This window comes from Eumetopias jubatus, unplaced genomic scaffold (assembly GCF_037043125.1).
Source record: "Eumetopias jubatus isolate StellerSeaLion01/CBP00866 unplaced genomic scaffold, mEumJub1_p1.0 scaffold_1, whole genome shotgun sequence".
In the NCBI taxonomy this organism is placed as follows: domain Eukaryota; kingdom Metazoa; phylum Chordata; class Mammalia; order Carnivora; family Otariidae; genus Eumetopias; species Eumetopias jubatus.
The window spans coordinates 12,422,069-12,449,168 of record NW_028274807.1 but is presented as its reverse complement, the minus strand read 5'-3'; the positions used below and the strand labels follow the sequence as shown (position 1 = coordinate 12,449,168).

Sequence of the window (27,100 nt, the reverse complement as noted above, 5' to 3'; positions counted from 1 at the left end):
GGGCCCCGCGCGCCCTGCGCTCGCCATGGCCGCCCCGGCGGCGACGTGAGCCGCTCGGCGGACCCCGCGCCGGGGCCGGGCCGTCCCCAGAGCCGCCTCCGAGCCTCCGGCGCCAGAGCCCCGGGCCATGCGGCCGCCGCCGCCGCCACTCCTGTCGCTGCTGGTGCCGCTGCTGGTGCTGCTCGGCGGCCGCGCCGCCGCCGCGCCCCCGGCAGGTAAGCCGGGCCTGGGGAGGCGTCGTCGCGGCAGGTGGCGACCCGAGGGGTGCCCTGCGCGGGTGAGGGGTGCGGAGAGCCCGCAGTGGAGGCGGAGGGGGGGCTTGCGCGAAGCCCGACGCGGGTGTGGGGTGTGGGGTGTGGGGTGTGGGCTGGCCGGCCGGGAATTCCGGGCAGTCCCTGGGCGGGGAGCCCGCGGGCTCCGGAGCAGCCGCGGGACGGCGGTCGCTCCTCCCGGCGCCCGCGCCCCGGGTCACCCCTCCGAGGCCGGAAACGCTGCCTCTGCCCCTGCGTGACTCGGGACACTCTGCGCTCGTCTTCTCCCACCCCCGCGCCGCCGCTCCCTGCAGCCGAGCGCGGCCGAGGTCCGCGAATGTCTCCGCGTGAACAAAGGAAGAGCGACTGCAGGGCTCGGGAAAGGGCCGCCTCTGCCCGCCACACGTTCTTCATCCTGGCCTGGCTGACCGCAGCCCCTGCTTGCCCCGGGCCCTGAGTTAGAAGCGGGGCCCGGGCCCTCCTTCCCTGCAGCTGCGTGCGGCGGAGGTCAGCCACAGGCTGGAAATGTGACTCAGTCTGACTGGGGCGGGGGTGCGTTTGCTAGTGAGTCTGAGAGTCCAGATGCTCCTTTTCCAAGGATCGGACAGATGGGGGGTTGGCAGCACTCAGGGCAGGACTCAGAAATGCCCGGACCCCCCGTCGTGTTGGTTTTGACGGCAGGGAGTCACCTGGAACCAGACTTTTAATCCCAGCTCTGTTCCCATCCAGACAGTCCCTTCCCTGGGTCAGCCTCCTCCTTCCCTCTGACACTAACTGCCCATACTTATAAGCCAAATCTAAAAACTCCAAGAAAAGAAAAGAAGAAGGAAAAGAAAAAGGAAAGAAGAGCTCAGTGAGGAAGTGTTTTGCTGGTTCTTTCTCAGGGACAGACTGTGGTTGGTTGGGAGTTCTTAAATAGTCTCAAGAATTGAGAAGTTTTCACCCATGTGAAGCTCAGGGTGTGGTTTAGAGTTGTTTCTTCTGCCAACATCACTTAGAAAGGTCCTTAAATTCCATAGCTCCGTGAAAAGGGGAGCCTTGCAGATGAAGATGTGTGCTCCGGGCCAAATGGTTGTTTTCCTTTGAGACAGATGGATTTGAATCCTGACTTCACCCCTCCCCAGCTTCAAATCTTGAGCAATCTCTTGTTCTGCCCTCCCTGGGCCTCCTTCAGTTAGGATCTGGGCTTTGGCAAAATGTTGGTAACTGCCTGAGCTGGGTGATGGGCTTAGTGCTGGTTGGTTACTGTATATTAATGCTACCCCTCACTGGGGGGGAGGGAGGGTCTATGCAGCATTCGTGACTTGTCTGCCATGAGTGCGACTTAAAGAGAAATATTTAGAAACTTTGCAATTTGACATTGCCCCAACACCTAAGGCCATGCCCCTCTTTCTAGTAATTATCTTTTATTGTCTTCTACCAAAGTTTGGGTCAGTGTGATGCATGAGAAATAAACTGGTGTGGGGGCACCTGGGTGGCTCATTTGGTTAAGCGTCAGACTCCTGATTCAGCTCAGGTCATGAGATCAAGCCCCATATCAGCTTCCCTCGGCGTGGAGCCAGCTTAAGATTCTCTCTCTCTCTCTCTTCTCTCTCACCCTCTGTCGCTCCCCCCCCCAAAAAAAAGAAGAAAGAAAGAAACTGGTCCTTCATCACAGATCCTTTGAAAAATAGCACCATGTTATACTAATCTCTTTTGTGACTACTTGAAATTTTTTTATAATAAACCATTAAAAAAACTGACTGGGATATTTTTAAGAGAAACTATGTTAGTCAAAGCACAGAGTGGAACTATTAACAATGGTTACATGGTAAATGGGTAGTAGAAAAATTTCCACGCTTTTTCATAATTCACAGTTGTCCTTCAGTAATTATGAGGTTGCTTTTATGGTTAGGAAAAAAATAGGTGTTGGAAGCAAATTTTTAAAAAGGAAAACTTAAAATATTTATCCCTTAGAGTTGTATGTTAAGGATAACATACATAAAATATTGGACCTGATCTAAATTGTAGTGTAGGGGAGGGAAACTTTTCCTTTCTTGCCTTCTAGGTTCTTCCACTGGTCTAATAATTAAGTTGACATGAGACAGAGTAACAGGAGAAAAACAGATTTAATTTTGTACCTATAGGAGTTTATAAAAATATAAGACTCGAAGAAGTGACCAAAGAAGGCAGCTTTCATACTTTTTAGATATAGAAACAATGATTTGCAGAGATTTAACCAAACAAGGGAATTTGAATTTGGGGTCGCAAATTAATGAAGAAGTAACAAAGTTTGTTTATACAGCCTTCTCAGCCTTGAATCTCCTATCTCTGAGTAAAGATGCCCTTTATCCTCCTGGTATAGAGAGGAAACCTTCACAGGAGAGATTTATTTCCTGCTTTTAGGGGGATAAAGGAAAATCAGAGTGTCCTTCTTGTACCGACTGTTTTTTAAGTAACTTTAATTCCAAATAATTAATATGCAAAAAAAATCAACATGCCAAAGTGACATATTTTGGGGTGGCCTATTTTGCTCCCCTCAGTAGTAATGCTTTAAGCAGTGGCCATTTACTTTAGATTAAAAATTAATCAACTCTACTAAAGTGCAGTAAATCAACTGTCTCTGGCCATTTACCTGAATGTTGAAGAATTGAGGCTTCTCTTTGTATTTGTACCTGCTGCTTAGTTTTGCAGTAGATTGGAAAGGTACTTGTGGCTTAGAATTTTACTACCGTGATTTGCTGACTTGACCATTTAAAGCTTCTTCTAATGCACTGAGACCACTGAGAAAGATAGTAAATGCCCAACAACCTGAAAACCTTTGCAAATGTTAATGTGCATTAAGTAACTCTTTTCTTTTAAGATTTATTTATTTGCGAAAGAGCGTGGTGGGGGAGGGGCAGAGGGAGAGAGAGAGAGAGAGAGAGAGAGAAGCAGACTCCCCGCTGAGCACGGAGCCTGTCATAGGACTCAATCTCACAACCCTGAGATGGTGACCTGAGCCAAAATCAAGAGTTGGTTGCATAACTGACTGAGCCACCCAGACACTCCTGCATTAAGTAACTCTTATTTGCCCATCATCTCAACAGTTAAAATTCCTAAGTAGCTGACATGTTTTGGGGGGCAAACTAAAAATGATAGTAATAGCATTTATTAGGCCACTCTTCTAGGTCAGACAAGGTTTTATAAACATTCTCTGTCTTTATTTTCTCCACCATTCTTTTCAAGTAGGTAATAGCCCCATCTACTCTCAAGGAAATAGAACTGTCCTTTATAGGAAGAGACAAATGGTCTAGGTAAATAAGCTGATGTCGAGGATTTACTGATGAGAGCAACTTCCTGGTTACGGCTGAGGATTCAGGGAATGTTTTTTGGCTTCTTCTCACCTGCAGGGTCATTGATGTTCATCATAACGCCCCATCCATGGAAGGATCCTGAGGGGTCTTTGGATGTCAAGATTAAATGATTAATTTTAATGTCAATTTATTTTAATGTACTTTATTATCTGTGATGTGTGGAGTTTTTTTAAAGATTTTATTTATTGTATTTGAGACAGAGCAAGGGAGTGAGAGAGAGAGAGAGCATGAGTGGGGATGGGTGAGGGGTAGAGGGAGAGGGAGAAGCAGACTCCCCGCTGAGCAGGGAGCCCAACGCAGGGAGCCCAAGGTGGGACTCAATCCCAGGACCCCGGGATCATGACCTGAGCCGAAGGCAGATGCTTAACCAACTGAGCCGCCCAGGCCCCCTTCTGTGCGTGATGTCTGTTAACCAAACTATCCTTTTGAGACCTAGGATAGCCTATTCTTAAGGTAAAGTCTCAATCGCCTGGATCCAGGGTGGATCAGAGGTCATGGGAGGGGCAGGAAGGGGGCACAGGAGGAGCTATAGTCATGAGGAGCAGAGGACGCTTCACACAGGTGATCCCTACATTATCTCTTCTTAGCATTGATAGTTTATGAGTGATTACCCCACGGGCATGGAGAGGGGAGGGGAAGTGGAACTTTGTACTGTGAGCTTTTATCTTATAGGAGCTGGGTGTCGTTAAAGCCCTGGTGTCCCCCTACAGGGACCATATTAGTGCCTGTTGTAACAAATCACCACCAACTTAGTGCCTTAAAACAGCAAGAGGATTTATTATCTTACAGCTCTGGAGGTCAGAAGCCAGATGCTGGTTCCATTGGGCTAAAATCAAGGTGTCAATAAGGATACATTCCTTTCTGGAGGTTCTAGGGGGAGATTCATTGCCTTGCCTTCTCCAGCTTCCAGAGAAACACCGTTGTGATGACACTGGGTCCACCCAGCTATTTGAGGATAAGCTCCCTATTTTAAGGTCTTTTGATGAGGAACCTAAATTCTGTCTACAACCTCAATTCACCTTTGCCATGTAACCTAATATATTCACAGGACACAGACATCTTTGGGGGACACTATTCTGCCTACATCAGAGTCAGACCATTGATACAGTGCTCAGCACGGGGCTCAACGCCCTGTTGCGGGTCCCTGAAGGCAGAGTCTGGGTGACTGGTTGTTGCTCGCCACCTGCGCAAGCAGCCATATCATGAGGAATCAGGACACCCTGAAATAGTCACCATGTTAGAAATTTACTTAGACAGCAGTGTCTAATTTGCCTTTCATTTGTGGTCTTGCATTTGCCCCTCACTACAACTCCAGGAGAGATGGCATTGTTCCACAAGTCAGGAGGAAACCGAGGCTCAGCTGGGGTGTTGGCAGGATCTGTGGCTGTAGGTTGCAGGATCAGCCTTTCAGCCTAAGCCCTTTGTCCATAAGTTCGGTTTTCTTCCCGTTGAGCCTTTATGGACACCTTTGATAGCAGGTACTATGACCCTAAGAATGCTGACTCTTTGGAGCCAAACAATAAGTCACAGCCTAGCATTGTCCACCCACTCCCTGACGCAGCAGAGACCAGACCAAAGGGAGGAACTTAAGCATAAAGCAAGGAAGGAAAAGGGGAACCTAAGCTCTGCCTGGTTTTCCAGTGGATGAATGCATCGCTGAGGATAAGAGGTTGGTTATGTAATCTCTGAAGGCGAGCATGCTGCTGGGCTTCAGGCCAGTCATTCCCCAGATTCTGAGTGCCTGATATTCCAGGCAGCGGGGGAGGGGGGGTAAAACGGTCCCCAAATCCAACAACACCCAGCCTTCCTGGAGCTCCCCACTCTCATGTTCAGGGAGACTATGAATAAACCGCTGGCAATGAGGAGAGGCACGGATCACAAGGTGCTTGCCCTGTCCTCAGCCCCACGCATGAAACTAACTCATTCTCCTCATAACACCGTGAAGTCTGTACTGTACCCATTTTACAGATGAGACAGCTGGGGCACAAAGAAGTTAAACAGCTTGCCCAAGGCCCTAAGGAGCGTGCAGCTTTGAACTCAGGCAGTCTAGTTCTGGAATCCATGCTCCTAAGCACCGTGGTGTAAACAAAGGACCCAGTTGGTGAACAAGCACCATGCAGACGAGTCAGGCAGGGACAGGGAACCCCGCACCCTGGGCATTTTACACAGGAAACCACTCTAGTAAGAGCAGAGACCTGAGGGAGGAGGGGAGAGAGCTGTGGCATAGCCAGAAAGAAGGTTCCAGAGAAGGAGTGGCAAGGGCAGGCTCTGAGTTTCCCAGGAACAAGGAGGGCCCCGTGGGGGCCGTGGTGCAGGGGTGAGGCATTTCAAGGACAGGCCTTCTGCCAGGTGCAGTGTGATGAGGCAGTTGCTAATGAGTGGGCACTCTTTGGTGCTTCATTGTGAAACCCTCAGATGTAAGACTTGTTATTGTCTCTGAATGTGGTAAGACGGGATTCCAGGAAAGTCAAATGTCAGAGTAAAACTGTGGGTCAGCTCCCCACACCTTGGGAAAATGAAAGCTGAAGAAAGTAGAGGGCACATCTGGAGACTCCACCTTTACGGGGAAGCCTTTCTTCTGGGCCACCTGTCAGTTGGGGTGGAAGTCTACTCTTCTTGCTCAGTCCCTTGGTGCTTCCTTCCTTAGCTGAATGTCTGGGTCTGGGAGATGGGGGTGCCAGGAGATGGCTCCTCCCCAGAGACGGGATGGTGAAGGGCACTGTGGCAGCAAAATAACAGTCCCCAAAGATGTCCACATTCTAAGCCGTGGAGTCTGTGGCTGTGTGACCTCATGTGGCAAATGGGACCTTACAGGTGTGACCAGGGATCCTGAGATGGTGAGATGACCCTGGATGGTAGGGCTCCGTGGGCCCAGTGTTATCACAAGGGTCCTCGAAGAGGGAGGCAGGAGAGTCAGACCAGAGTGGTGACATCATGAGAAGGAATCAGCCCTGTCTCTTCAATAAATGGTACTGGGGAAACTGGATAGCGCCAGGCAGAAGAATGGAACTGGACCGCTTTCTTACACCACACACAACAATAAACTCAAAATGGATGAGAGATGTGAGAGAGGAAACCATCAAAATCCTAGAGGAGAACACAGGCAGCAACCTCTTCGAACTTGGCCTCAGCCACTTCTTGTTAGATCTTCAAACGCAAGGGAAACAAAAGCAAAAATGAACTATTGGAACTCCATCAAGATAAAAAGTTTCTGCACAGCAAAGGAAACAGTTGACAAAACCAACAGGCAGCCTCCGGAATGGGAGAAGATATTTGCAGATGACATAGCTGATAAAGGGTTAGTATCCAAAATCTATAAAGAACTTACCAAACTCAACACCCAAAAAAACAAATAATCCAGTTAAGAAATGGGCAGAAGACATGAATAGACATTTTTCCAAAGAAGACATACAGATGGCTAATAGACACATGAAAAGATGCTCAACATCACTCATCATCAGGGAAATGCAAATCAAAACCATGATGAGATACCACCTCACACCTGTCAGAATGGCTAAAATTAACAACACGGGAAACGACAGGTGTTGGCGAGGATGCAGAGAAAGGGGAACCCTCTTACACTGGTGGTGGAAATACAAACTGGTGCAGCCACTCTGGAAAACAGTGTAGAGCCTCCTCAAAAATTAAAAACAGAGGGCACCTGAGTGGCTCAACCAGTTAGTCGAGCATCCAGCTCTTGATTTTGGCTCAGGTCATGATCTCAGGGTCGTGAAATTGAGCCCCACATTGGGCTCCATGCTCTGCACAGAGTCTGCTTGGGATTCTCTCTCTCCCTGTCCCTCTTGTCTCTCCCTCTGCTCTCTCTCCCTCCCTCTCCCTCTCAAATAAATAAATAAAATCTTTTTTAAAAAGTTAAAACTAGAACTGCCCTATGATCCAGCAATTGCACTACTAGGTATTTACCCAAAGGATACAAAAATACAGATTCTTAGGGGCACATGCACCCCAGTGTTTATAGCAGCATTATCAACAATAACCAAACTATACAAAGAGCCCAAATGGCCATCGACTGATGAATGGGTAAAGAAGGTGTGGTATATCCATACAGTGGAATATTACTCAGCCATCCAAAAGAATGAAATCTTGCCATTTACAACAATGTGGATCTAGCTGGAGGATGTTATGCTAAGTGAAATAAATCAGAGAAAGACAAATACCATATGATTTCACTCATGTGGAATTTAAGAAACAAAATAGATGAACAGAGGGGAAGAAAAAAAAGAGAGAAACCAAACCATTAGAGACTCTTAACAATGGAGAACAAACTGAGGGTTGATGGAGGGAGGTGGGTGGGGGATGGGCTGATGGGCATTAAGGAGGGCACTTGTGATGAGCACGGAGTGTTATTTTTTTTTTTAAAGATTTTATTTATTTATTTGAGAGAGAGAATGAGAGATAGAGAGCACGAGAGGGAAGAGGGTCAGAGGGAGAAGCAGACTCCCTGCTGAGCAGGGATCCCGATGTGGGACTCGATCCTGGGACTCCAGGATCATGACCTGAGCCGAAGGCAGTCGCTTAACCAACTGAGCCACCCAGGTGCCCTGAGCACGGAGTGTTATATGTAAGTGATGAATCACTGAAGTCTACTCCTGAAACCAATATCGCACTGTATGTTAACTAACTAGAATTTAAGTAAAAATTTAAAAAGGGGTACCTGGTTGGCTCAGTCGGTTAAGTGTCTGACTCTTGATTTCGGCTCAGGTCGTGATCTCGGGGGTTGTGGGATCAAACCCATGTCAGGCTCCGTGCTCAGTGCAGAGTCTGCTTGGGTTTCTCTCTCCTCTCCCTGTGCCCCTCCTGCTCGTGCTCTCTCTCTATAAAATAAATGAATAAATCTTCAAAGAAATTTTTTTAAGAAAAATAAGTGGGTAGTCACTTAAAAAAAAGAGAGAGAGAAGGAATCAGCCCATTGTTGCTGGGGGAAGGAGTCAGAGCCAAAGAATGTGGGCTGCTTCTAGAAGCTGCAGGAGGCAAGGAGCCATTTCTCCCCCAGAGCTTCCAGGAGGAACCCAGCCCCGCCAACACCCTGACATTAGCCCAGTGAGACCAGTTTCAAACTTCTGATCTCCAGAACTGTAAGCGATCAAGCTGGGTTGTTTTAAGACACTAAATCGGTGCTACTTCATCTCAGCCTCCATAGGAAACTGATATAGGAAAGTAAAAGGAGGTCTCTGAGACTCTGACGAGTGCCCGGTCCTAAGGAAGCCCTCCCCCCGGGGCGGGGAGGTGCTGCACCGTGCTCCCAGAAGCAGGCCTCCAGTCCTCAGCTGCGCTCTGAGATCTACCGGGGCGCACAGCAGCCTCCGTGAGCCAGATGGGCCTGCCCAGCAGAACGGCCTCCCTCCAGGCAGCCCCAGCCTGCCTGCCTTTGGCCCTGGTGTGAACTGGCAGAGTGTTGGTTAGCCGGTTGAATAAGGAACTGGAACGAAGGCCCTCCTGAGCTCGGAGCTGTGGAGACAGTGGGCCTTCTGGAAGTAAACAAGTGCCCACAGTCTCTTCGTAACGCGCCTTTCAGAAGAAGAGCTGGCCACCATTCCTGGAGATTGGATGTGCTTACTGAAAACATATGGTTTGAATTTCCTGCTCTGAATTCTGGAACAGCATGTTCCAGAACCTTTCTTTCCACCTCCTGGGCATTTCTCATTCCTCTTTCAATCTCAGAGAAAGGCCTGTCAATGATCGTGTTCTCTTGCAAGAGAAGAGGTCCCGAGCCCTGTCCTGTGAAGTACCTGCTGGGGGGGCGGGGCTGGGGTTGTGCCTCCCAGGTCACCCCAGGAGGGGGCTTCTGACCTTGGTGGTGGATCCCCAGGGGCGGGTGTTAATTTGGCTGTTCGTGGATTTCCTGGTCTGGGGGGTTGGCCTGGGGATCTGCATTTTAAGTGGGACCTTGGTGATTCTGATACTGGGGGTCCTTGAGAAACACCGCAACTCTTTACGAAGCCCAAAGGACGTGTCTCACCCTCTATGTGCCTTTGGGCTTTGCACACCTGGTGTTGGGCGTGGTGTGTGAGTGTGTGCGAGTGTGTGCACGTGTGTGTGGAGGTTTAGCAGGCCCTCCCTTGGTACCAGTGCATGTCTGGGGAGAATGCATGTCCCGTCGCCGCCAATTCAATGTTCACTTCGGGACGTACGGTTATTTACCCCTTATTCCTGAAGAAGACAGTGAAGCCCAGACTATCAAGTCAACCTGCCCAGCTGCACCTGCTTATTAGAGATAGAACATGCATTCTAGTCGAGCTGGACTCCTGCATCCGGGCCCCGTTCAGAAGAACCGGAATCTGCAGGCCCCAAGCCTCTCTTTCCGTCCATGGGCTGTGTCATGGGTGCCATATCTAGTCAAAGGTGGGGGCAAGGGGACATGCCTGGAGACACTGGTAATAACTATTTCTGCACTTTGACAAAAACGGAGTTATGTGAATGGTTTGATGACGTGCATTTAAATATTGTTGTAATCAGATTTTCTCTTTCAACCCTCCCCCCTTTCTCTCTCACCTCTGCCCCCTTCTCTCACTCCCTGCCCCTTTCAAGACTCTCGTGCCCAGCTGCCAGCTCCTCGAAACCCGAAGGTTCGCCTATACAACGCCGAGCAGGTTCTGAGTTGGGAGCCCGGGTCCCTGAGCAATGACACAAGGCCGGTGGTCTACCAGGTGCAGTTCAAATAGTAAGCTGGATCTTTCTGTTGGCATCCTTATGGGGAGTGGCGCAGGGAGCCCATGGGCCAACTGAGATTTCACCACCTCTCACTCACGCGAAGGCTTAGACAGTACTGGTGTCAGAGCCTTGGCTGCCTACCCACAGGGCTTCTTATTTGGACGGGGAGATTGTTCTCACTGGTTTCAGGAGAGGTGTGTAGAAGAGGGCTTCCTGTCTAGAAAGGGCAGGAGGCACCCTGTAGCCTTCATCTTCTTCAAGTTTGAAAATCTGGTTTATCGAACCTTATGGGCCAGAGTTGGCCTACTAAGGAAAGTATTCACTTAATTACTACTAATTCTCGATTTCTAAAAGGGGCTTTCCATTTCGCACATTCTTCTGGCCCCTCGTTCTCTCGCTCACCCGCTTTCATAGTTTATCATCACTCGGTGTGCAACAGAAGGCACATAAGGGAAAAAGAAAGGCAGAATCGAAGTCCTCAGTTGTTACGTGTTTACCTTGTTACATAGGTTAAGAGAAGACTAAGTTAAAATTATTGGCCAAGTCATTTTATATTACCAGTTACACAAAATTTAAGGAAATGGTAATGCTCAGTGCTTGTAAGAGTGTGGTTGATGGAGATCGTGCTGGGTGAGGATGAGTTACCACAGCCCTCCAAGCAGAGTCATTCGCTGTACAGCTAGAGTCACAGAAATGTCCACGTCACTTTTCCCCTACGCAGGTAATACAAGCCCCCATCAGAAAAAGGAAAAAAAGGGGGTCCCCGGGTGGTTCGGTCAGTTAAGCGTCCCGACTCTTGGTTTCAGCTCAGGTCATGATCTCACAGTTGTGGGATGGAACCCTGAGTCGGGCTCTGTGCTCAGTGCGGAATCTGCTTCAGATTCTCTTTCCCTCTCCCAAAACTCTCACTCTCTCAAATAAATAAATAAAATCTTAAAAAAAAAAAGGAAAGGAAAGGAAAAAAAGCCACTGGTATTCGTGAAGATAGACATTGAAGTATAAATTCATGTCCATCAGCAGAAAAATGCCAAATTGTGTCATGTTAACTAGTAGTTGAACATTAGGCAACTATTAAAAAGGATAATGTGGTAGTGGTTGCAATGGTGTCAAATTTGGACCGTATCTGTGGTCAAGAACAGGGAAGGAACCTGGAAAAATTACGGGCACTTAATTTGTAAGAGGAGTGGGTTTCCAGATGACTTCTTTTTCACCTTTGAATGTCCATTGTAACAACATTTGCTTAATAAAAATCGATTCTAAACCAGGGTTTAGGGGTCATCTCTGGATTACATTTAGCTGTTCCTCAAGTAAGTGCCAATAATCTATAATAAGCGGACCAGTCCACGAGGACCAGCTACATAATTTGTGGGGCCCAGCACAAAATGAAAATGGTGCAAGGCCCCTTGTCCAGAATTACTGAGAACTTCAACATGGCGACAGCCGAGCATCAAACTGAGTGCCTCCTCCTAGTGGGGCTTTGTGCCCCTCCATGGGTCACGAGCCCGAGAAGCTGGCCCTACTCAGCATTCAGTAAACATGATGTCGTAGGACTAAACAAGATTTTGGTGACAGGAAGTCACAGCTGATACCCTGACTCGCATCTCTTAGCCTTGAAGGGGGAAGTACATCTCTGGGTCGACAGAGTTCAGGAGATAGTAGAAATATTCCTTGAAGGCTTTGACAGTTTCCTTTCCCAGACTAACATGTTTACTTCGTTTCCCTTTTGGAAAGCATTTTGCAGATGTTTTTTCAGGATAGAGGTTGGTTTTGGTAAAAGAAACAAAGGATGGGGTGAATGTGAACATCCTTCTTTGGAAAGTTGAGGGGTAATGAGAAACTGAAACCGGGGCTGGTCTTGTTTTCTTTTCCAATCGCAGATTTGATGAGAGGAGGGCCTTTGCTCTTGTTTTGTTTTTAGAGACTTTTACATGTTTGGGACATTTTAGCGACATGAAATAATTTCATTTTGAGACTTGTGGGACTTAAAACTTTTCCATCTTGTTTCTCTACAGTAAAGCATTACTGTAATTAGAAATGAAGGTGCCTGTTCTCTGACAGTACAGTAGCCAAAGCCAAAATTACACTGAGCACTGTGGGAAAATTTCAAGTTTAAATCAGGGGTTGCAGAGAGTGTGGCCTTCAGGCTGTGTTTGAACCCCAGTGTTTAATTTTTTTTTTCAATTAGTGCCAACATTAAAAAATCTGGAGATTTCATTTTAAGAAAACTTGACCTGACCAGCCCAGTCTTCTGAAAACGTTTTTTTATTTCATTTTATTTTTCTGATTTTAACAGCAACATGTGTTCTTTACAGAAAGGCTAGAACACCCAGAAAAGTAGAAAGAATAAAATTTAAACCACCTAGTGCTCTACAGCCCAAGAATAATCTCTGTTCTCCTTCTGGCATATTTCTCTCTAGACTTTTTTCTGAATGCTCGCACTTGGTTTGAAAATGTGCTGGTGTATGCGTAAAAATGAAACAAAACTGGGGTTATGCTTTTGGGCGCTGCTTCCTTTTTTTTTTTTTTTCAACCAAACATAGTTAAGTGTATGAGCACTTTTCCTTCTAATGGTCTCTGTGTAAACATTTTTACTGCTCGTTTTATTAGATGATGCATCACACATGATGTATTTAACGCTTCCCCACTTGCGGGTGTAGACGGTCACCAGCTTGGGTCCTCGTACATAAATCATCTGATTGTTTTCTTCATTTGTAGCAGAGGAATTGCTGGGTCAGAGGGGACACTTGCCATTTTTGGAAGTGATCTAACAGAGGCCAAACAGTGAAGTCCATAGTTGCCCAGGTGTGGAACCTGGCACCATTTACATGGTGCTTCCTGGGCACCAGGTCCTGGCTCAGGCATTTTCCTAATGTCGGCTCGTTCAACCTTCGTGATCCCTCAGGGAGGCAAATACCATAATTTATCCCCATTTTATAGATAAGGGAGTAAGGAACAGAGAAGCAGGTAACGGGGATTTGAACCCAGGTCATCTGGCTCCAGAGTCCATGTGTTCAACCACCATGCTGTGCTCCCTCTCATGATGAGGGCTGCTTTCAAACTGAAATTCAGGGACAGAGGCAGTCTATGATGGATACATGGTGAGGGGGAGCCCGCGGGACTGTCGGGGTGAGACTCGGCCGGGGCCCGGCCACGACACGAGGCGGAGTCTGGCGGTGGGCGGGGCTGTGCTCGAGGCCAGGGTCACTGAAGTGCGGCCAACATCATCCCCTTATTTACCCCCTTTGCAAAGAGAGGGGGAGGCGGCCTCCAGAATGCAGCTTCCTTTTCCACTCTTCCCCCTGAAACTGCTGTCATGGGTCAGCTGTCATTTAAATTGGGAAGGTTTGTCCCCCTTTAGACCCCTTTGTGGAGAAATATTGTTCAAAAGCAGTTCTGAGACAGGGCCAAGGGTGGAGGAGAGGGGAGGGTGAGGGAGAGGAGTGGTCCATTCCCTGCTAAGTCGGGAAATGAGCCTTTGAAATGTGGGGAGCCTTTTGCCCAAGTTCAACAGCTGGGATCTGCAGGGGAGAAGGTTAGAGTATCTCTAGGTATCTGTATAACTTTTTAAAGATCACTTACCCCTTCTGAAGCACACCCCCAATCTAAGACGGGGGTGCTTGTGCTCAGGGATCCCCCTCCCCAGTAGGGTCTGGCCCCCGGGGCTTGGTGGTAATGTGAGTATGGCAGCATCTTCCACGGAAGCCGTGGCCACGCATCTTGAAGTGGCCTTCATCTTGCCACTGGCCACTTTGACAGAGGAGTCTCCAGTCAGGGTCAAAGGCACCCTTAGAAGTGTGGTGTGTGAGAGCTGGTGGCAGTGATCCCCAGCCTCGTCTCTTCTGTCTCCCCTGGCCTTGCTTTCTAGGCCAGAGCTGCTGTGGGGCGCATAGCCTGTCTCTACAGAGCACACAGCCTACTGCCCCCCATTGAGGTCTCTAGCAGCCACCTCCCTGGTTTTTCTCAAGTCTGTCACCTAAGCACAGAGGTTAGAGCTGGAGAGTAGAGTCCCATGTGGGGGTGTGGCATTAGGACTCTGGGGAATGCATTGTCATTTACAAGAATATGTGGCCTCATATTTAGCAGGGTTTTCATATGGGTGATGCAAACTTTAAATGGGCATCTGTGGTATAAAATGAACTCCACACTAGCAGGAAGCATCAGTGGGGTTTGTATGAACACAGTATCTTTCCTAAGACGTCAGCTACAGAGGCTGAGTTTGAAGAATTAAAATCAGTTGCAGGACTGAATGGGAAAAATCTGACAAGAGACTTGCATCCAGAGTATATAAAGAACTCTTACAACTCAACAATTAAAAGACAACCCAATTAAAATACAGAGAAAGGGTTTGAGTAGACAGTTCTCCAAAGAAGATATACAAATGGCCAATAAATACATAAAAAGATGCCCAACATCAATATTCATCAAAGAAATGCAAATTTAAAACCACAGTGATATACCACAGCACAGCCACTAGGATGGCTATATAAAAAAAAAAAAGGCATAATGACAAGTGTTGGTGAGGATGTGGAGAAATTGGAACCCTCATACATTGCAGCTGGGAATGTAAAATGGTGCAGCCACTTTGGAAGACAGTTTAAAATAAGAGTTAGACCCATCAGTTCCACTCCTAGGTATTTACCCCAGAGAATTGAAAAGTTACGTCCACAAAGAAACTCGCGTGTGAATATTTCTTAGTGTTACGCACAACAGCGAAAAAGTGGGAACAACCAACATGTCCATAAACAGGTGAACAGAGAAACGATATGTACTATAAGCGTATGCTGGGATCGTATTTGGCCATCAGAAGGGATGACATACTGATGCTACAATATGCTGCATCATGCCTGAAAACACGCCAGGTGGAAAAAGCCAATCAGAAAAGACCATGCCGTTTACGAGCCCGTTTATAAGAAATGTCCAGAGGAGGCAAAACCATAGAAACTGAAAGTAGATGATTAATGGTCGCCCAGGGCTTAGGGGGTTAGGGCACAGTGGGAAGTGAGTGCTAATAGGTACGGGGTTTCTTTGGGGGAATGATAAAAACGCTCTAAAATTGATCATGGTGATGACTGCACAACGCTTCGAATCTGTACACTTTAACTGGGGTGGATTCTTTGGTCTGCAAATTGTATCGCAGGGAAGCTGCTTTTTAAAAAATCAGCTCTGGGGAAACTGTTGGATGTGGCAGAAGAGAGAAGTCCGTGAAGTAAAAGCCTTTTTTCCTTTGCAGCCCCTCTGACAGTAGGTGGTACGACACCAGCGACATAGGTGTGCACTGTATGAACGTCACCACGACGGAGTGTAACTTCACCCCAAGCAGCCTCTCAAATGGTTTCCCACCACATTTCAACGTCTCTTTACGTGTCCGAGCTAAGTTGGAGGACCTGGTTTCCCCATGGCTGTCAGTGCCTTGGTTCCTGTACTATTGGAATGGTAAGAGAACTTGGCTATAAAACTTCCTTTATCATTTAGGCTTTCTTCACTTTACTCCTCACTGAGAAGTATGGATTCCATGCACCCCAGTCCTGTCTCTGACCCCGCATAGCCAGCAAACAGGTGGGTATGATGGTCAAACCCCAGGACTGAGCATGGAGGCTGGCGCTAGAGGAGTGTGATTTGCTAGACCAGGGGCTGGCAAACCACAGCCCGTGGGCCACATCCGGCCCACCAACCTGTTCTTGTAAATAAAGTTTTATTAGAACACAATTTCACCGTCTTTTAATAATGTATGGTCTATGGATGCTTTCACGCTACAGCAGTAGAGTTGAACAGTTGCAACAGGGATTGTCTGGCCCGCGAAGCCTAATTTACTAGGGCACTTTACCAAAAAAGCTTGCTGACCTCTGGGCTGGATGGGACACTAGCATATTGGCTTCAGTGATCCCCCTCATCTCTTCTGGCACAACTTCCTTTATGTTCAAGAAAGACTTTCGTTCAGCCTTGAACAGTGCCTGGCACAGAGTGGATATGTCGTAAAGCTTGGTTGAATGAGCACATGTGCTCCCAGAAATTGGAAGAGGGCATAAGAATCGACAGATGCTGGTTTGTACATTCGCTCCTTCCATGAGTCATGTCTCACATGGTCAGCTGTGTCCCAGGTTTCTTCAGTGTGCTTTAGGCAAACGAAGTATGGGATCCGGACTCAAACAGAAACAGAGGTAGAAGACAGTGAGGAAGTTGGGTCACTGTCTAGCTATTTGATGATCTAGTAAGCGATTATTGTTAGTTTATCTCAGGTGTTATCATGGTATTTTATGTTTTTAAAAGCGGGGGTTCTATCCTTTAGAGACACGTACTGGAGTTTTTACATGAAATGATGTGATATTTGGGATTTGTTCAAAATAATCCAGAGTGGGAGGGCTGAGGGCAAGAGGGATGAGAGGAACAAAATTGGCCATGACCTGATGGTGGGTACGTGCTGGGTGACGAGGGCATGCGTTGTTGTCTTGATCCGACCTCTCCTTCCTGCGTGTTTGAGGCAATTGTGTGCAAGAGGAAGCTAGGAAGAAAAATCAACAGTTTGTGCCAGATGATGCGGGGATGGAAAGAGAAGACAGCACAGTCCCCTTGAGCTGGGCATTTACTGCGGACAAGTCATCTGTCCTTGCGCAGAGAACCAGCACACATCTGAGCTATGACATGTCACCTAGGTGGGAATTAGTTAAGAAAGAAAGAGAAAGTAATGGTGGTTCCCATGGCCTGGCCTGGGAGAAAAGGAACGGGAATGGAAGCAGGGCCTGTTGTGGAAGTCGTTGGTCCGGTCCCAGGCAACGGCGGCCCCCTGTCCTCCCGGCCTGAGCTGGGCAGCAGTGTTCCCAGGCGGCTCCCGGCTCACTTGTAAAGTTGGGTATCCTCAGACCCCATCACTGTGTCCAGCACTTGTGCAGTTGGAGTGCATAACCAACACGGGGATGCTTCACTGAGCATGGGCGGGGGGAGGAGGAGGTGGCTGGGGCATCACGTCGACCTAGGTTCAAACCCCAGCTCTGCCCCTTACTGGCTAGGACTCTGGGCCACTGTGATCACCTCTAGGCTTCTGTTTCTCCCTGTGGGAAACGAAGATGACCTTCTTGTTGCCTGGTTTACAATAAGAGCTTAGTCCGTGGAAGCTGTTATCAAGTTATCTACAGATAATTGAAACTCCCTTCAATGTGTTCAGAGAAGGCGGATTGTTTCCCCCTCGAGAGACAGGCTCATTCCCCCTCAAAAAGTGCTTCATTGATCGAAAAGGGCTAAGAGCTGCAAGCATTTATTCACACTGTACATCAGACCCAAGAAACCCGTATCCTAACCTCTTGGCAGCTGTCACTTGGTACCAGATCCTGGATCCAGAACTCTCAGAAGGGCAGGTCTCTCCGCACAGACCTTCTGGGGACAAAGTGACTGGTCACGGCCAACACCCTAGCTTCCAGGCCCATTCCCATGTGTAAGTCACAGAAAAGTCTAGAGAACATGTCCTACAGAGGCGAGAAGCCTGAGGCAGGCGGCCGGACCCTGCTGGTCAGCATCTGCGAACAGGGTTCACAAAATCTTCTGGCCACTTGCAGCTAATCCGCTAACGTGGTTCCGGCTGGTGGGGGGGCCAGGCCGGCCCGGTCTCTGTCTAGACGTAGTTCCTCCACCACAGCCCATGAGACCGCAGGGCATGTCTGCAAACCCTGCAGGGACCAGTTCCTTTCTCACAGAATAGGGTGGCCCAACCAGATGCCAGAGCCTGGCCCAGCCCGGGGGAGCCCGGGCGAGAGCGCGGAAGGCATGAACAGTCATGAACACACAACTGTTCACAGTGATCCGATTGCCTGCACGGGCAAACGGTGCATGAATGGGCCTCTCAGAACTCGTGGGACCCAAGCTATACTCAGTCTGAAGTGCTTGTTTTGATACATGCTGGAACCCTTCATTTAATGCACTTCATGACTCACGGTCCTTGGTTGTCCCGTGAACTCTATGAAAAGCTTCAACAAGCAGGCTTCCGATGGCAACATCTCTCTGGTACTATATTTGAACATATATATACATATATATATATATATATATGTCAGAACATATATTCTGACAATAAGCTGGGAGACATGGATTTAAAGGTTGATAAATACCACTTTTGTTCATTTATAAAGAAATTATAAGAATGTATATTAAAAATAAATACAAAGGAGATAGGTGGTAGGTAAGGGTAACAAAATCCTGTCCCCTTCTGCATGAAAATCTGATCTTCGGTTAACCGAGTTGTTTCTCTGGAAACCTGGTCAAGGTGGCTGTCAGCTATGTTCCTAGGCAGCGTCACTTATGGCAAAATGAGCCCTGATTGATAAACTGCACCTCCCTTGGGGCCATCTCAAATACCTGTTAGGGAGCCATGTCTTTGCTGAGTGCAGCAATTTTTGTAACTGTACATGTCCCTCACGGGGACTCTAGAAACTCTTCCTGTTATCGTAACAGATACTGGCTCTTGGGGCTTTTAAGCCTGGGAGGCTCCTGTACTGGCCTGTTGTGGGTCTTACTCTGCCTGGAAGCTGTGTCCTGGGGTGGGGGTGGGGGGGCGGGCGGACAGACTGGCTCTGGGCCACCACAGGGACGCCTGCCACCGAAGATGAGAAGCCCCTGGTGCCGCACCGTGGTCCCGCTGGTCTTCCTGCCCCGTGGCCTTCCACGTGAAGGTTGTGCCCAGAGCAGTCTCTGGGAGTTTTGTGTGCCTGAATGCAATCTCATTGTATTGTGTGTGTGTGTGTGTGTGTGTGTGTGTGTGTGTGTGTGTGTGTACACACTATATGTAAAATTATGTGTGAGAGGAGAAAACAGGATGAAATCAGAGAGGGAGACAAACCATAAGAGACTCAACTCTAGGAAACAAACTGAGGGTTGCTGGAGGGGAGAGGGGTGGGGGGTGGGGTAACTGGGTGATGGGCATTAAGGAGGGCACGTGACGTGATGAGCACTGGGTGTTACATGCAACTGATGAATCACTGACCTCTACCTCTGAAGCTAGTGATACACTATATTTTAATTAACTGAATTTAAATTAAAAAATAAAATTAAAAAATAAGATTATATGTTGTATGTATGTGTATATATTTACATGTATGTTTTGTGTTTGTGTTCGTTACTCTATTTCAGTTACCGTTGGACCTCCTGAGAACGTCTGGGTGACCCCGGGAGAAGGCTCCCTGATCATCAGATTCTCCTCTCCCTTCGACATCCCTGCCTCCCTGGCCACTTTTGTGTACTATGTCCATTACTGGGAAAAGGCAGGAGTCCAAAAGGCAAGAGCATTTTTCTACTTTGTGTTGATTTTCTGATACAGCAAAAGGAAGTAAACTGGAAACTGGACAAGGAAGACAGAGCCTCCCAGTGTTGCCTTAGTCTGAGCCCCGAATCGGGTTTAATCCTTCCCTTCAAGACCCGAGCTTCTGCTCCCTATGCTGAGCCTTCCCTTCTGCCAGGTGGCTCTGAACTCCCCTCTCTGACTGACAGCACGCCATTCCCGTTGTTTGGGGTGCGCACGGAGCCCCTGGGGCCCTCTAACAGCTGGAGAAGGTTCTAGAGGGCCTGTTTCTACAACAAGGAATCCACCCCTGCAGTCTGCAAGGTTTATATAAATTACTCCGGTTTGAGTGATTTGCAAAGAAAGCATGTGTGAACAGGTGAAAAGTCTACTGGGAGGAGAGAGACCCTCCTAGGGAAGAGGGCGGAGGGTGTGGGTGGGAAGGTTCGGGATGTCTGGGGGACTGCAAGCGCTCGGGTCAGGCAGGAATGCAGGAGGGGCTGAGGTGCATGAGACCTGGTCAGCCCTACATAATACGAGGGAAGGTGCTGGCCTTCAGTCCTCTGCAGTGCCTGATTATCCATGCTGCGTATCATGAAGTTTTATTATCGATGTAAGCTTCAGGGTTTCCTAAACTCAACAGTATTATAACTGTTTTTTGTTTTCCAGTTTTATTGTGATATAACTGACATTCATCATTGTATAAGTTTAAGGTGATTAGAGGCTTTTTATAATAATAAGAGCTGATGTTTATCGAGAGCTTTCTTTGCGTTGGGCCCCGGGGCCAGGCATTTTAGATACATCATCTCATTTAATCTTTGTACCGAGCCGTGTCACAGAGAAGGGAACCAACTGGTTGAGTAAGTTGCCCAAGGTCAGCAGCTGACAGCTAGCACATCTGAGCCCAGAGTCCATGCTCCGCAGTTTTTCTTTTCTTTTTTTTTTTTAAGATTTTATTTATTTATTTTTCAGAAAAAGAGAGAGAGCACAAGCAGGGGGAGGAGCAGAAGGCGAGGGAGACGCAGACTCCCCACTGAGCAGGGAGCCCCACATGGGGCTCGATCCCAGGACCCTGGTAACGCTCAACTGACTGAGCCGCCCAGGCCTTCCCATGCTCTGCAGATCTTCTCCCACGTAGTTTATATGTGTACTTCCTACTCATTTCTTTATGGTGAATCTTAAAACATTGAGGAAGGCAAAATTCACTGAACAATAGACTCTTATGGGGAAAAAGGAACTAACCATTTCCCCAAAGGAAGAGGTCAAGGTCTGGTCAACTGGAATAGAGAAGGCCTGGAAGATTCCAGAGGGGATTCCCCTTTACCCCATTCTACCAGAGCAGCTATACTTTGGACTTCTGTGAACAAAAGATGCTAGGGCTCAGATGAGTCTGAGAGCCTCCAAAATATCCATTCCAGCTAAGATTGTCCGCGTCCCCAAGACCAGCCCCTGGATTTGCTGGAAGGACCCACGGGACTTGGCATATGGTTGTATTCATGGCTATGGTTTATTACAGAAGAAGGGCACAAAGCAAAATCAGCAAGGGGAAGAGGCACATGGGCCGAACTCCAGAGGAAGCCAGATACAAGCTTCCAAGAACCTTCTCCCAAAAGACTCAGACAGGACACACTTAATTCTTCCAACAACCAACTGTGACAACATGTGAAATGTCTACCAGGGAAGCTTATCAGAGACTCAGTGCCCAGGGGTTTTACTGGAAATACAGGCCTCTTCTCCGTAGCACAGTTCAAAATTCCAGACTCCTAGAAGGAGAGCAGGTGTTCAGCATAGAAAACATTGTTTTTACCATAAGCCGCCGATATTTGTTAGGGAATGGTGGGGACATTTCTGGATTCCAAGTTCCCAGATGCCAGCTATGGTTAGCCTTGCAAGCAGGCCCCCCAAGGACAGCGGTCTCTGCAGTCCGTGATTCTAAATTCTAGAAATGCCAACCGGCGACTGAAATAAACCCCGAAGGAAGTTTGTACTTAAAATTGCTTCATGTGGTGGGGCGCCTGGATGGCGCAGTCGGTTGGTTAGGTGCTGGACTCTGAGTTTGGGCTCAGGTCATGATCTCCGGGTTGTGATCTCTGGGTCATGGGCTTGAGCCCTAGTAGGGCTCCACACTCAGCGGGGAATCTGCTTGAGATTCTCTCCCTCGCCCTCCGCCCCTCCCCCACCACACTTACTGTCTCTCAAATAAATAAATAAAAAATAAGTGTTTTTTAAAATTGCTTTATGTGGCATCCCGAGCAAAAATTTTTCTCTTCTGCCCTGGCAGTCCATCACCATTAAACAGAAAGGAAAAAAAAAAATCTATGATCCTACTATTCCTAAGTAATGTGATTATTTTACATCTTTAAAAATAAGATGTTCTCTACATACTATTGAATAATCTGCCCGTTTTCAGTCAGCACTATCGCAGCTTCATCTCCATGTTGCTGAGCATATGTTATACCACCATTTCAAATGACTGCAGTGTTTCCTACTACATCTCAAAATAGGAAAGCAAGCCCCTTATAAGAAGTCCTATACTGCCATCATGTATCTTTCCCTCCTTTGGGAAAGGAGGGACAATGCCGACTTTGTCCAGCAGAGTGAGAAGCCATTGACTAGAGGGATCCAGATTGGGGGGGCTGGGGGTTGACGAGGCCTGAGGGAGGCAGCAGCAGGGACAGGCCAAGGGGAAGAGACAGAATCCTCAAGAATCTGGGATCCAACTGTGTCCCGATTACATAACTCACAAAGATCATGTTGACCAAAACTGTGTAAGAGGCATCAGCACATTTCAGTTAAAACTAAAAGCAGACTCGGAACTAAAGGAACATTATTTCCCATGATGATTTTTTTTTTCTCTGTTCGTTGACTAGCTTGAAGTATCTAGACTACATTAACCGTGAAGTACAAAATAGTGATACAAAGTAAACGCACTGGGCATTGAAGCAATTTTATTTTTTTTAAAGATTTTATTTATGTATGTATGTATTTTAGAGAGAGAGAGGGAGCGTGCAGGGGGGAGGGAGAGGGATGAGCAGACTCCCCACTGAGCATGACGCGGGGCTCAATCTCACCACCCTGAGATCATGACCTGAGCTGAAACCAAGAGTCGGACGCTTAACTGAGCCACACAGGCGCCCCATTGAAGGAGAAAAGTCCATCCCAGACATTGGGGTTCGCTAAATTCCAGTGGCAGAGGTTCTGTGGCTACAGTGGGCCCTCTGAGGCCTCACAGCCAGAAACACAGCTCTAAAGTCATCAGCGTCTTTCTCCACACGGTTCACCAGCTTTCACACATAAAATGTGTGAAACAGCATCTCTCTCTTCTTTGGTGATGGAAACGTCGGAAAAGCTAGAAGTGGCTCAACCACGTCTCTTTGGGTCATTTTCACATGTGCCTGTTGGCGTTTTTTACGTAGGTTAAAGGTCCCTTCAGGAGCAACTCCATTGTGTTGGATGACTTGAAACCCTTAAGAGAATACTGTTTACAAGTGAAGGCGCATCTGGTTTGGACATACTACAACAACATCTCCAGACCGGGACATTTAAGCAATATATCTTGCTACAAAACAACAATGGATGGTAACATATGCTTTCTTATGTCCTTTCTGAGCTGGGACAAGAATCCTCCCCAAGTAGTGAAACCCGGGCTGGCTTACGAGGTGGAGGGTGGTGGGAGGGGGCCAACCCAGAGGGAAGGCACGAGAAGCCAGCACTCAAGTAGGTCTAACCAGCTCATGCTGAGATCTACAGCAATAACACTGCCAGACAGCTAACACAGCTTGATTTTAGGATTGCTTGTACTAGTTATGCACTCGAGCACGGGAGGCGGGGCGGAGGAGGGACAGTATGTATCCATCTCACAAGGACATGGACACTATCTGAGCAGTTGGCAGGTGAAGAGTGGCCCGTGTTTGTATCGTGTGTGGGATGGGTCTCTTGTTCACTCTCGTGTCATCTTTTTAAGCCACTACCAAGCTTCAACAAGTCATCATCATCGCCGTGGGTATCTTTCTGTTGCTGTCGGCGCTGGCGGGGGCCTGTTTCTTCCTGGTCCTGAAATACAAAGGCCTGGTAAAATATTGGTTTCACTCTCCGCCAAGCATCCCATCACAAATCAAAGAGGTACGTGTGCACATATCCAGTGGGTGACGTGTCAGCCCTCCGTGACCCCCTGGTAATGCCTAGGAGTGTGGCAGTGGACAAAGCCGTGGACACAGAGTGGAGTTAAGAGTGGTACAGGGCAGGGGCGCCTGGGTGGCTCAGTCGGTTGAGTGTCCGACTCTTGATCTCTGCTCAGGTCTTGATCTCAGGCTGGTGAGTTTGAGCCCTGCCTTGGTCTCCCTGCTGGGTGTGGAGCCTACTTAAAAAAGTGGTACGGAGTTATTTGGACACCCCTGTTCATAGCAACATTATTCACAACAGCCAAACGCTGGAAGCAACTTCAGTTTCTGTCAGTCGATGAATGGATAAACAAAATGTGGTCTATCCACACAATGGAATGTTACTCAGCCATAAAAAGGAAGGAGGTTCTGACTCACGCAACAACATGGGTGAACCTTGAGGATATCATGCTAGGTGAAATAAGCCAGTCACAGAACGACAAATGCTGTGTGATGCCACTTACATGAGGTACTTAGAGGAGTCAGATTCACAGAGCCTGAAAGTAGAGTGGTGGGTGCCGGGGTCTGGGTGGGGAGAGGGAAATGGGGAGTTAGCGTTTAATGGGGACAGAGTTCTAGTTTTGCACAATTAGAACAGTTCTGGAGATGGTGGTGAGGGTTGTATAACCGTGTGAATGTATTTTATACCATTTAAAACTGGTTAAGATGAAAATTCTATGTTATGTGTATTTTACCACAACTTAAAACAATTTTTTTAATGGCATGAGGTTGGTGAAAAAGGTGGCCTGGCTTGGCCAAGATTAGCAGCGCGTGAGACCTGCGCCTTGTGGAGAGAGCCCCCAAGACGCCTGGCAGAGGGTGGGAAGGCGGTGAAGCCAGGGCTCTAGGCATGAGCTGTGCACTTAGAAGGATTCTAGAGTAAACGCACCCACGGCTGTGAGTACAGAGCCTTCCCCACAGAGAGCTCACCGGATGTCACTGGTATTTTGAAAGACCTGAGGAAGATGGGTGGACCGGGTCTCGTGGGAAGTTGATTTCCTGCACAGCCCCCCTCCCCGGCTCTGTGCAGTGGCCAAGCCCTCCGAGGAGCCGATGGAAGATTATTTAAAGGTATTTGTTTCTGGAGGCTTATTAGCAGTAAAATCGGGGTAAAGATACTGGAAACAGAATCTTACTCTGTTGCATCTAGAAGGAACAGGTGTTAGATAAGGTCCAAGTCTATAGAGAAAGAGTAGTGCTTCTAGAAATAGAGCTGGAGAGGTATTTAAAGTACCCAGACATAACGCAAATTACATGTGAATTTCCCCACTAGAAAACTCCAGACAGATACTGCATGATTGGACTTACATGAGGCATCTAGAATAGTCCACCTCCTAGAAGCAGGAGTCGAATGTGGTTGCCGGGGGCCAGGGGAGAGGGACCCAGGGAGATGCTGTTCAACGGGTATGAAGTTCCAGTTACGCAGGATGAGTAAGTTCTGGAGATCTGCTGTGCATCATCATGCCTATAGTTAGTACTGCACTGTGCCCTTAAAAATTCGTTAAGAGGGTAGTTACCACAAAAAAACAAAAACAAAAAAACCCTTCCCTGGTTAATACTTCACACAGTTACAGCCCTCACTGGGTCTCAGAATCTTACTTGCACGATCTCTCTCTCACGAAGAACCACCAGCAGGTCCCAATGAAGTGTATTTACTACTAGCTGGTCCTTGGGGGCGTGGGTCTAAAACAGAGTCTTTCGGTTCACTTTCCTGGGAAAGTGTGAAAAATAGACATCAAAGGGCACTGAAGTTACACAAGAATAATGAGTCAGGTTTTGCTTATATTTCTGAGGTTTCAGAAGTACACATAATTGGTTTATGTCCCTCTTGTCATCAGTCAGCTCAGCTCACTGCGCATCCGGTGTCTCTCGGCATATCTGGGAGTGAGGCGGGAGTTTCTCGGTCCCTCAGCAGTGAAGGGATGGCTCAGCCTGGAACAGAGGCTGGAGGGAAGGGGCAGGCGGGGCGCCCTGAGGCCCCCTCCGCTCTCCTTGCTTCTCTCCTGGGTGTGTGTTTGTGTGAGGTGGAAGCAACTGGTGGGTGGAGGGCCTGAGGAGAACACTGGCGACCTTTCCCTCTTTTCCCCCGTGAGGGGTGACCTGGAAGCCCCTCATCCTCCCTCGCTGGAAAGTCAGAATTCCATAGCCACTTGGGGAAGAACGGTCCCCAAGCCTGCACCAAGGGCAGGAAGTCACAACATGCTTGTCCCTGAGGTATGGTGTGCCCTGGGCTGGCCCTTGGGTCCCGTTGAGGTTACCGCTGACGTGAGGGGTGTTCTCGTTTGGCAGGTTGTTTCGGGGGTGGTCAGAGGAGGCAGGCACCCCTGAGTAAGACAGGACCGTGCCATAAACATCAAGCAGAAGGGCTGCTGTGTTGCCGTAATAAACTAATGACACTCTTGGTTTTCGACCTTTTCAAGTATTTAAAGGACCCGAGCCAGCCTATCTTAGAGGCCTTGGATAAGGACACGTTGCCAACGGATGATGCCTGGGACTCTGTGTCCATTGTTTCGTTTCCAGAGAAGGAGCAAGAAGACGTTCCCCAAAGCACTTGGACCCAAGACTCTGGTCCAGTCTGCCAGCCTGTGGGACAAGAGCTCTGAGTCGAGGAGGCTGCTGATGGTCCTGGCAGGACTCTCTGGAGCCCAGCATTCCATATTCCTGTCCCCAAAAGGCCCATCAGTGCCTGGGAAGACGTAACGGGTCTCATGGGGGCGACAAGCCTAATTTTTTTAAAAGAGTTTTCTAATCATACACGTTTCCAGAATGATTCTACAGAGATAGCCCCGAAAGATTAAGATTTCTCTTAAACACTAAAAAGACATGTAATTATTTGTTAGCAAAACAGCTCTGGCATGCCTCTGATGCTTTGTTCGTCGGCAGCCAGGACACGGGGTCCCCTCCTTGACGCAGCCCCGCGGGCAGATCACGTCACCTGTCCCAGCCTGTCCCAGCCTGTCCCAAGAAGGGAAATTAAGTGGCCCTTCTTCATATCCAGTCACCCGGCTTAAACTGTGATTCGTCCTGTAAATAGTTTCCTAGTGATTTAAGCCTTTTTTTCTTTTCAAGCTAGGAATAAAAGACTGTAATTAACTTTTAAAAAGTCAATGTGAAGTTTCTGCTTTCCACTTCACTTTCTTTATTTTGGCCTTCTTTATCTTCTGCAAAGTTCCAACTGTTTAAAATTCCTCTTTCTAAATTTGTGTTTTCTTTCTTTCTTTTTTTTTTATTTATTTCTTTGACAGAGAGAGACACAGCGAGAGAGGGAACCACAAGCAGGGGGAGTGGGAGAGGGAGAAGCAGGCTTCCTGCCGAGCAGAGACCCTGACGCTCTGGGCTCAATCCCAGGACCCTGGGATCATGACCTGAGCCAAAGGCAGATGCTTAACAGACTGAGCCACCCAGATGCCCCTACATTTC

At 48.1% G+C, this 27,100-nt stretch overlaps 1 protein-coding gene and 1 long non-coding RNA gene across 8 annotated transcripts; both read left to right on the top strand.

The window, feature by feature from the left end:
* On the top strand, window positions 1-26,783 carry IFNGR2 (interferon gamma receptor 2). 7 transcript variants are annotated; one of them, XR_015768362.1, is made up of 8 exons: window positions 1-215; window positions 10,136-10,268; window positions 15,489-15,691; window positions 19,373-19,518; window positions 22,937-23,099; window positions 23,485-23,642; window positions 24,954-25,111; window positions 26,101-26,190. XR_015768362.1 is itself a non-coding variant. In XM_028115052.2 (7 exons), exons 1-7 carry the CDS (start codon window positions 128-130, stop codon window positions 24,990-24,992), a joined length of 930 nt encoding a protein of 309 aa, XP_027970853.1. In that variant the 5' UTR covers window positions 1-127; the 3' UTR covers window positions 24,993-26,232. The 7 variants fall into 7 exon arrangements, 4 of the variants coding, with proteins under 4 accessions (XP_027970853.1, XP_087880143.1, XP_027970845.1 ...); XR_003611114.2 differs by lacking the exon at window positions 24,954-25,111 and adding an exon at window positions 23,818-24,149 and having other exon boundaries at window positions 26,101-26,186; XR_003611111.2 differs by lacking the exons at window positions 24,954-25,111; window positions 26,101-26,190 and adding exons at window positions 23,818-24,149; window positions 24,409-24,751.
* On the top strand, window positions 371-4,651 carry LOC114218145 (uncharacterized). Its single transcript, XR_003611132.2, has 2 exons — window positions 371-758; window positions 3,623-4,651. It is a non-coding gene; the product is annotated as an uncharacterized LOC114218145 (long non-coding RNA).
* Window positions 26,784-27,100: the final 317 nt, after the last annotated feature.

Coding starts and splice junctions, on each gene's coding strand:
- IFNGR2 (XM_028115044.2), top strand. CDS start 128: ATGCGGCCGCCGCCGCCGCCACTCCTGTCGCTGCTGGTGCCGCTGCTG. Junction 10,269..15,488: donor TACCAGGTGCAGTTCAAATA/GTAAGCTGGATC, acceptor TTTCCTTTGCAG/CCCCTCTGACAGTAGGTGGT. Junction 15,692..19,372: donor GTTCCTGTACTATTGGAATG/GTAAGAGAACTT, acceptor ACTCTATTTCAG/TTACCGTTGGACCTCCTGAG.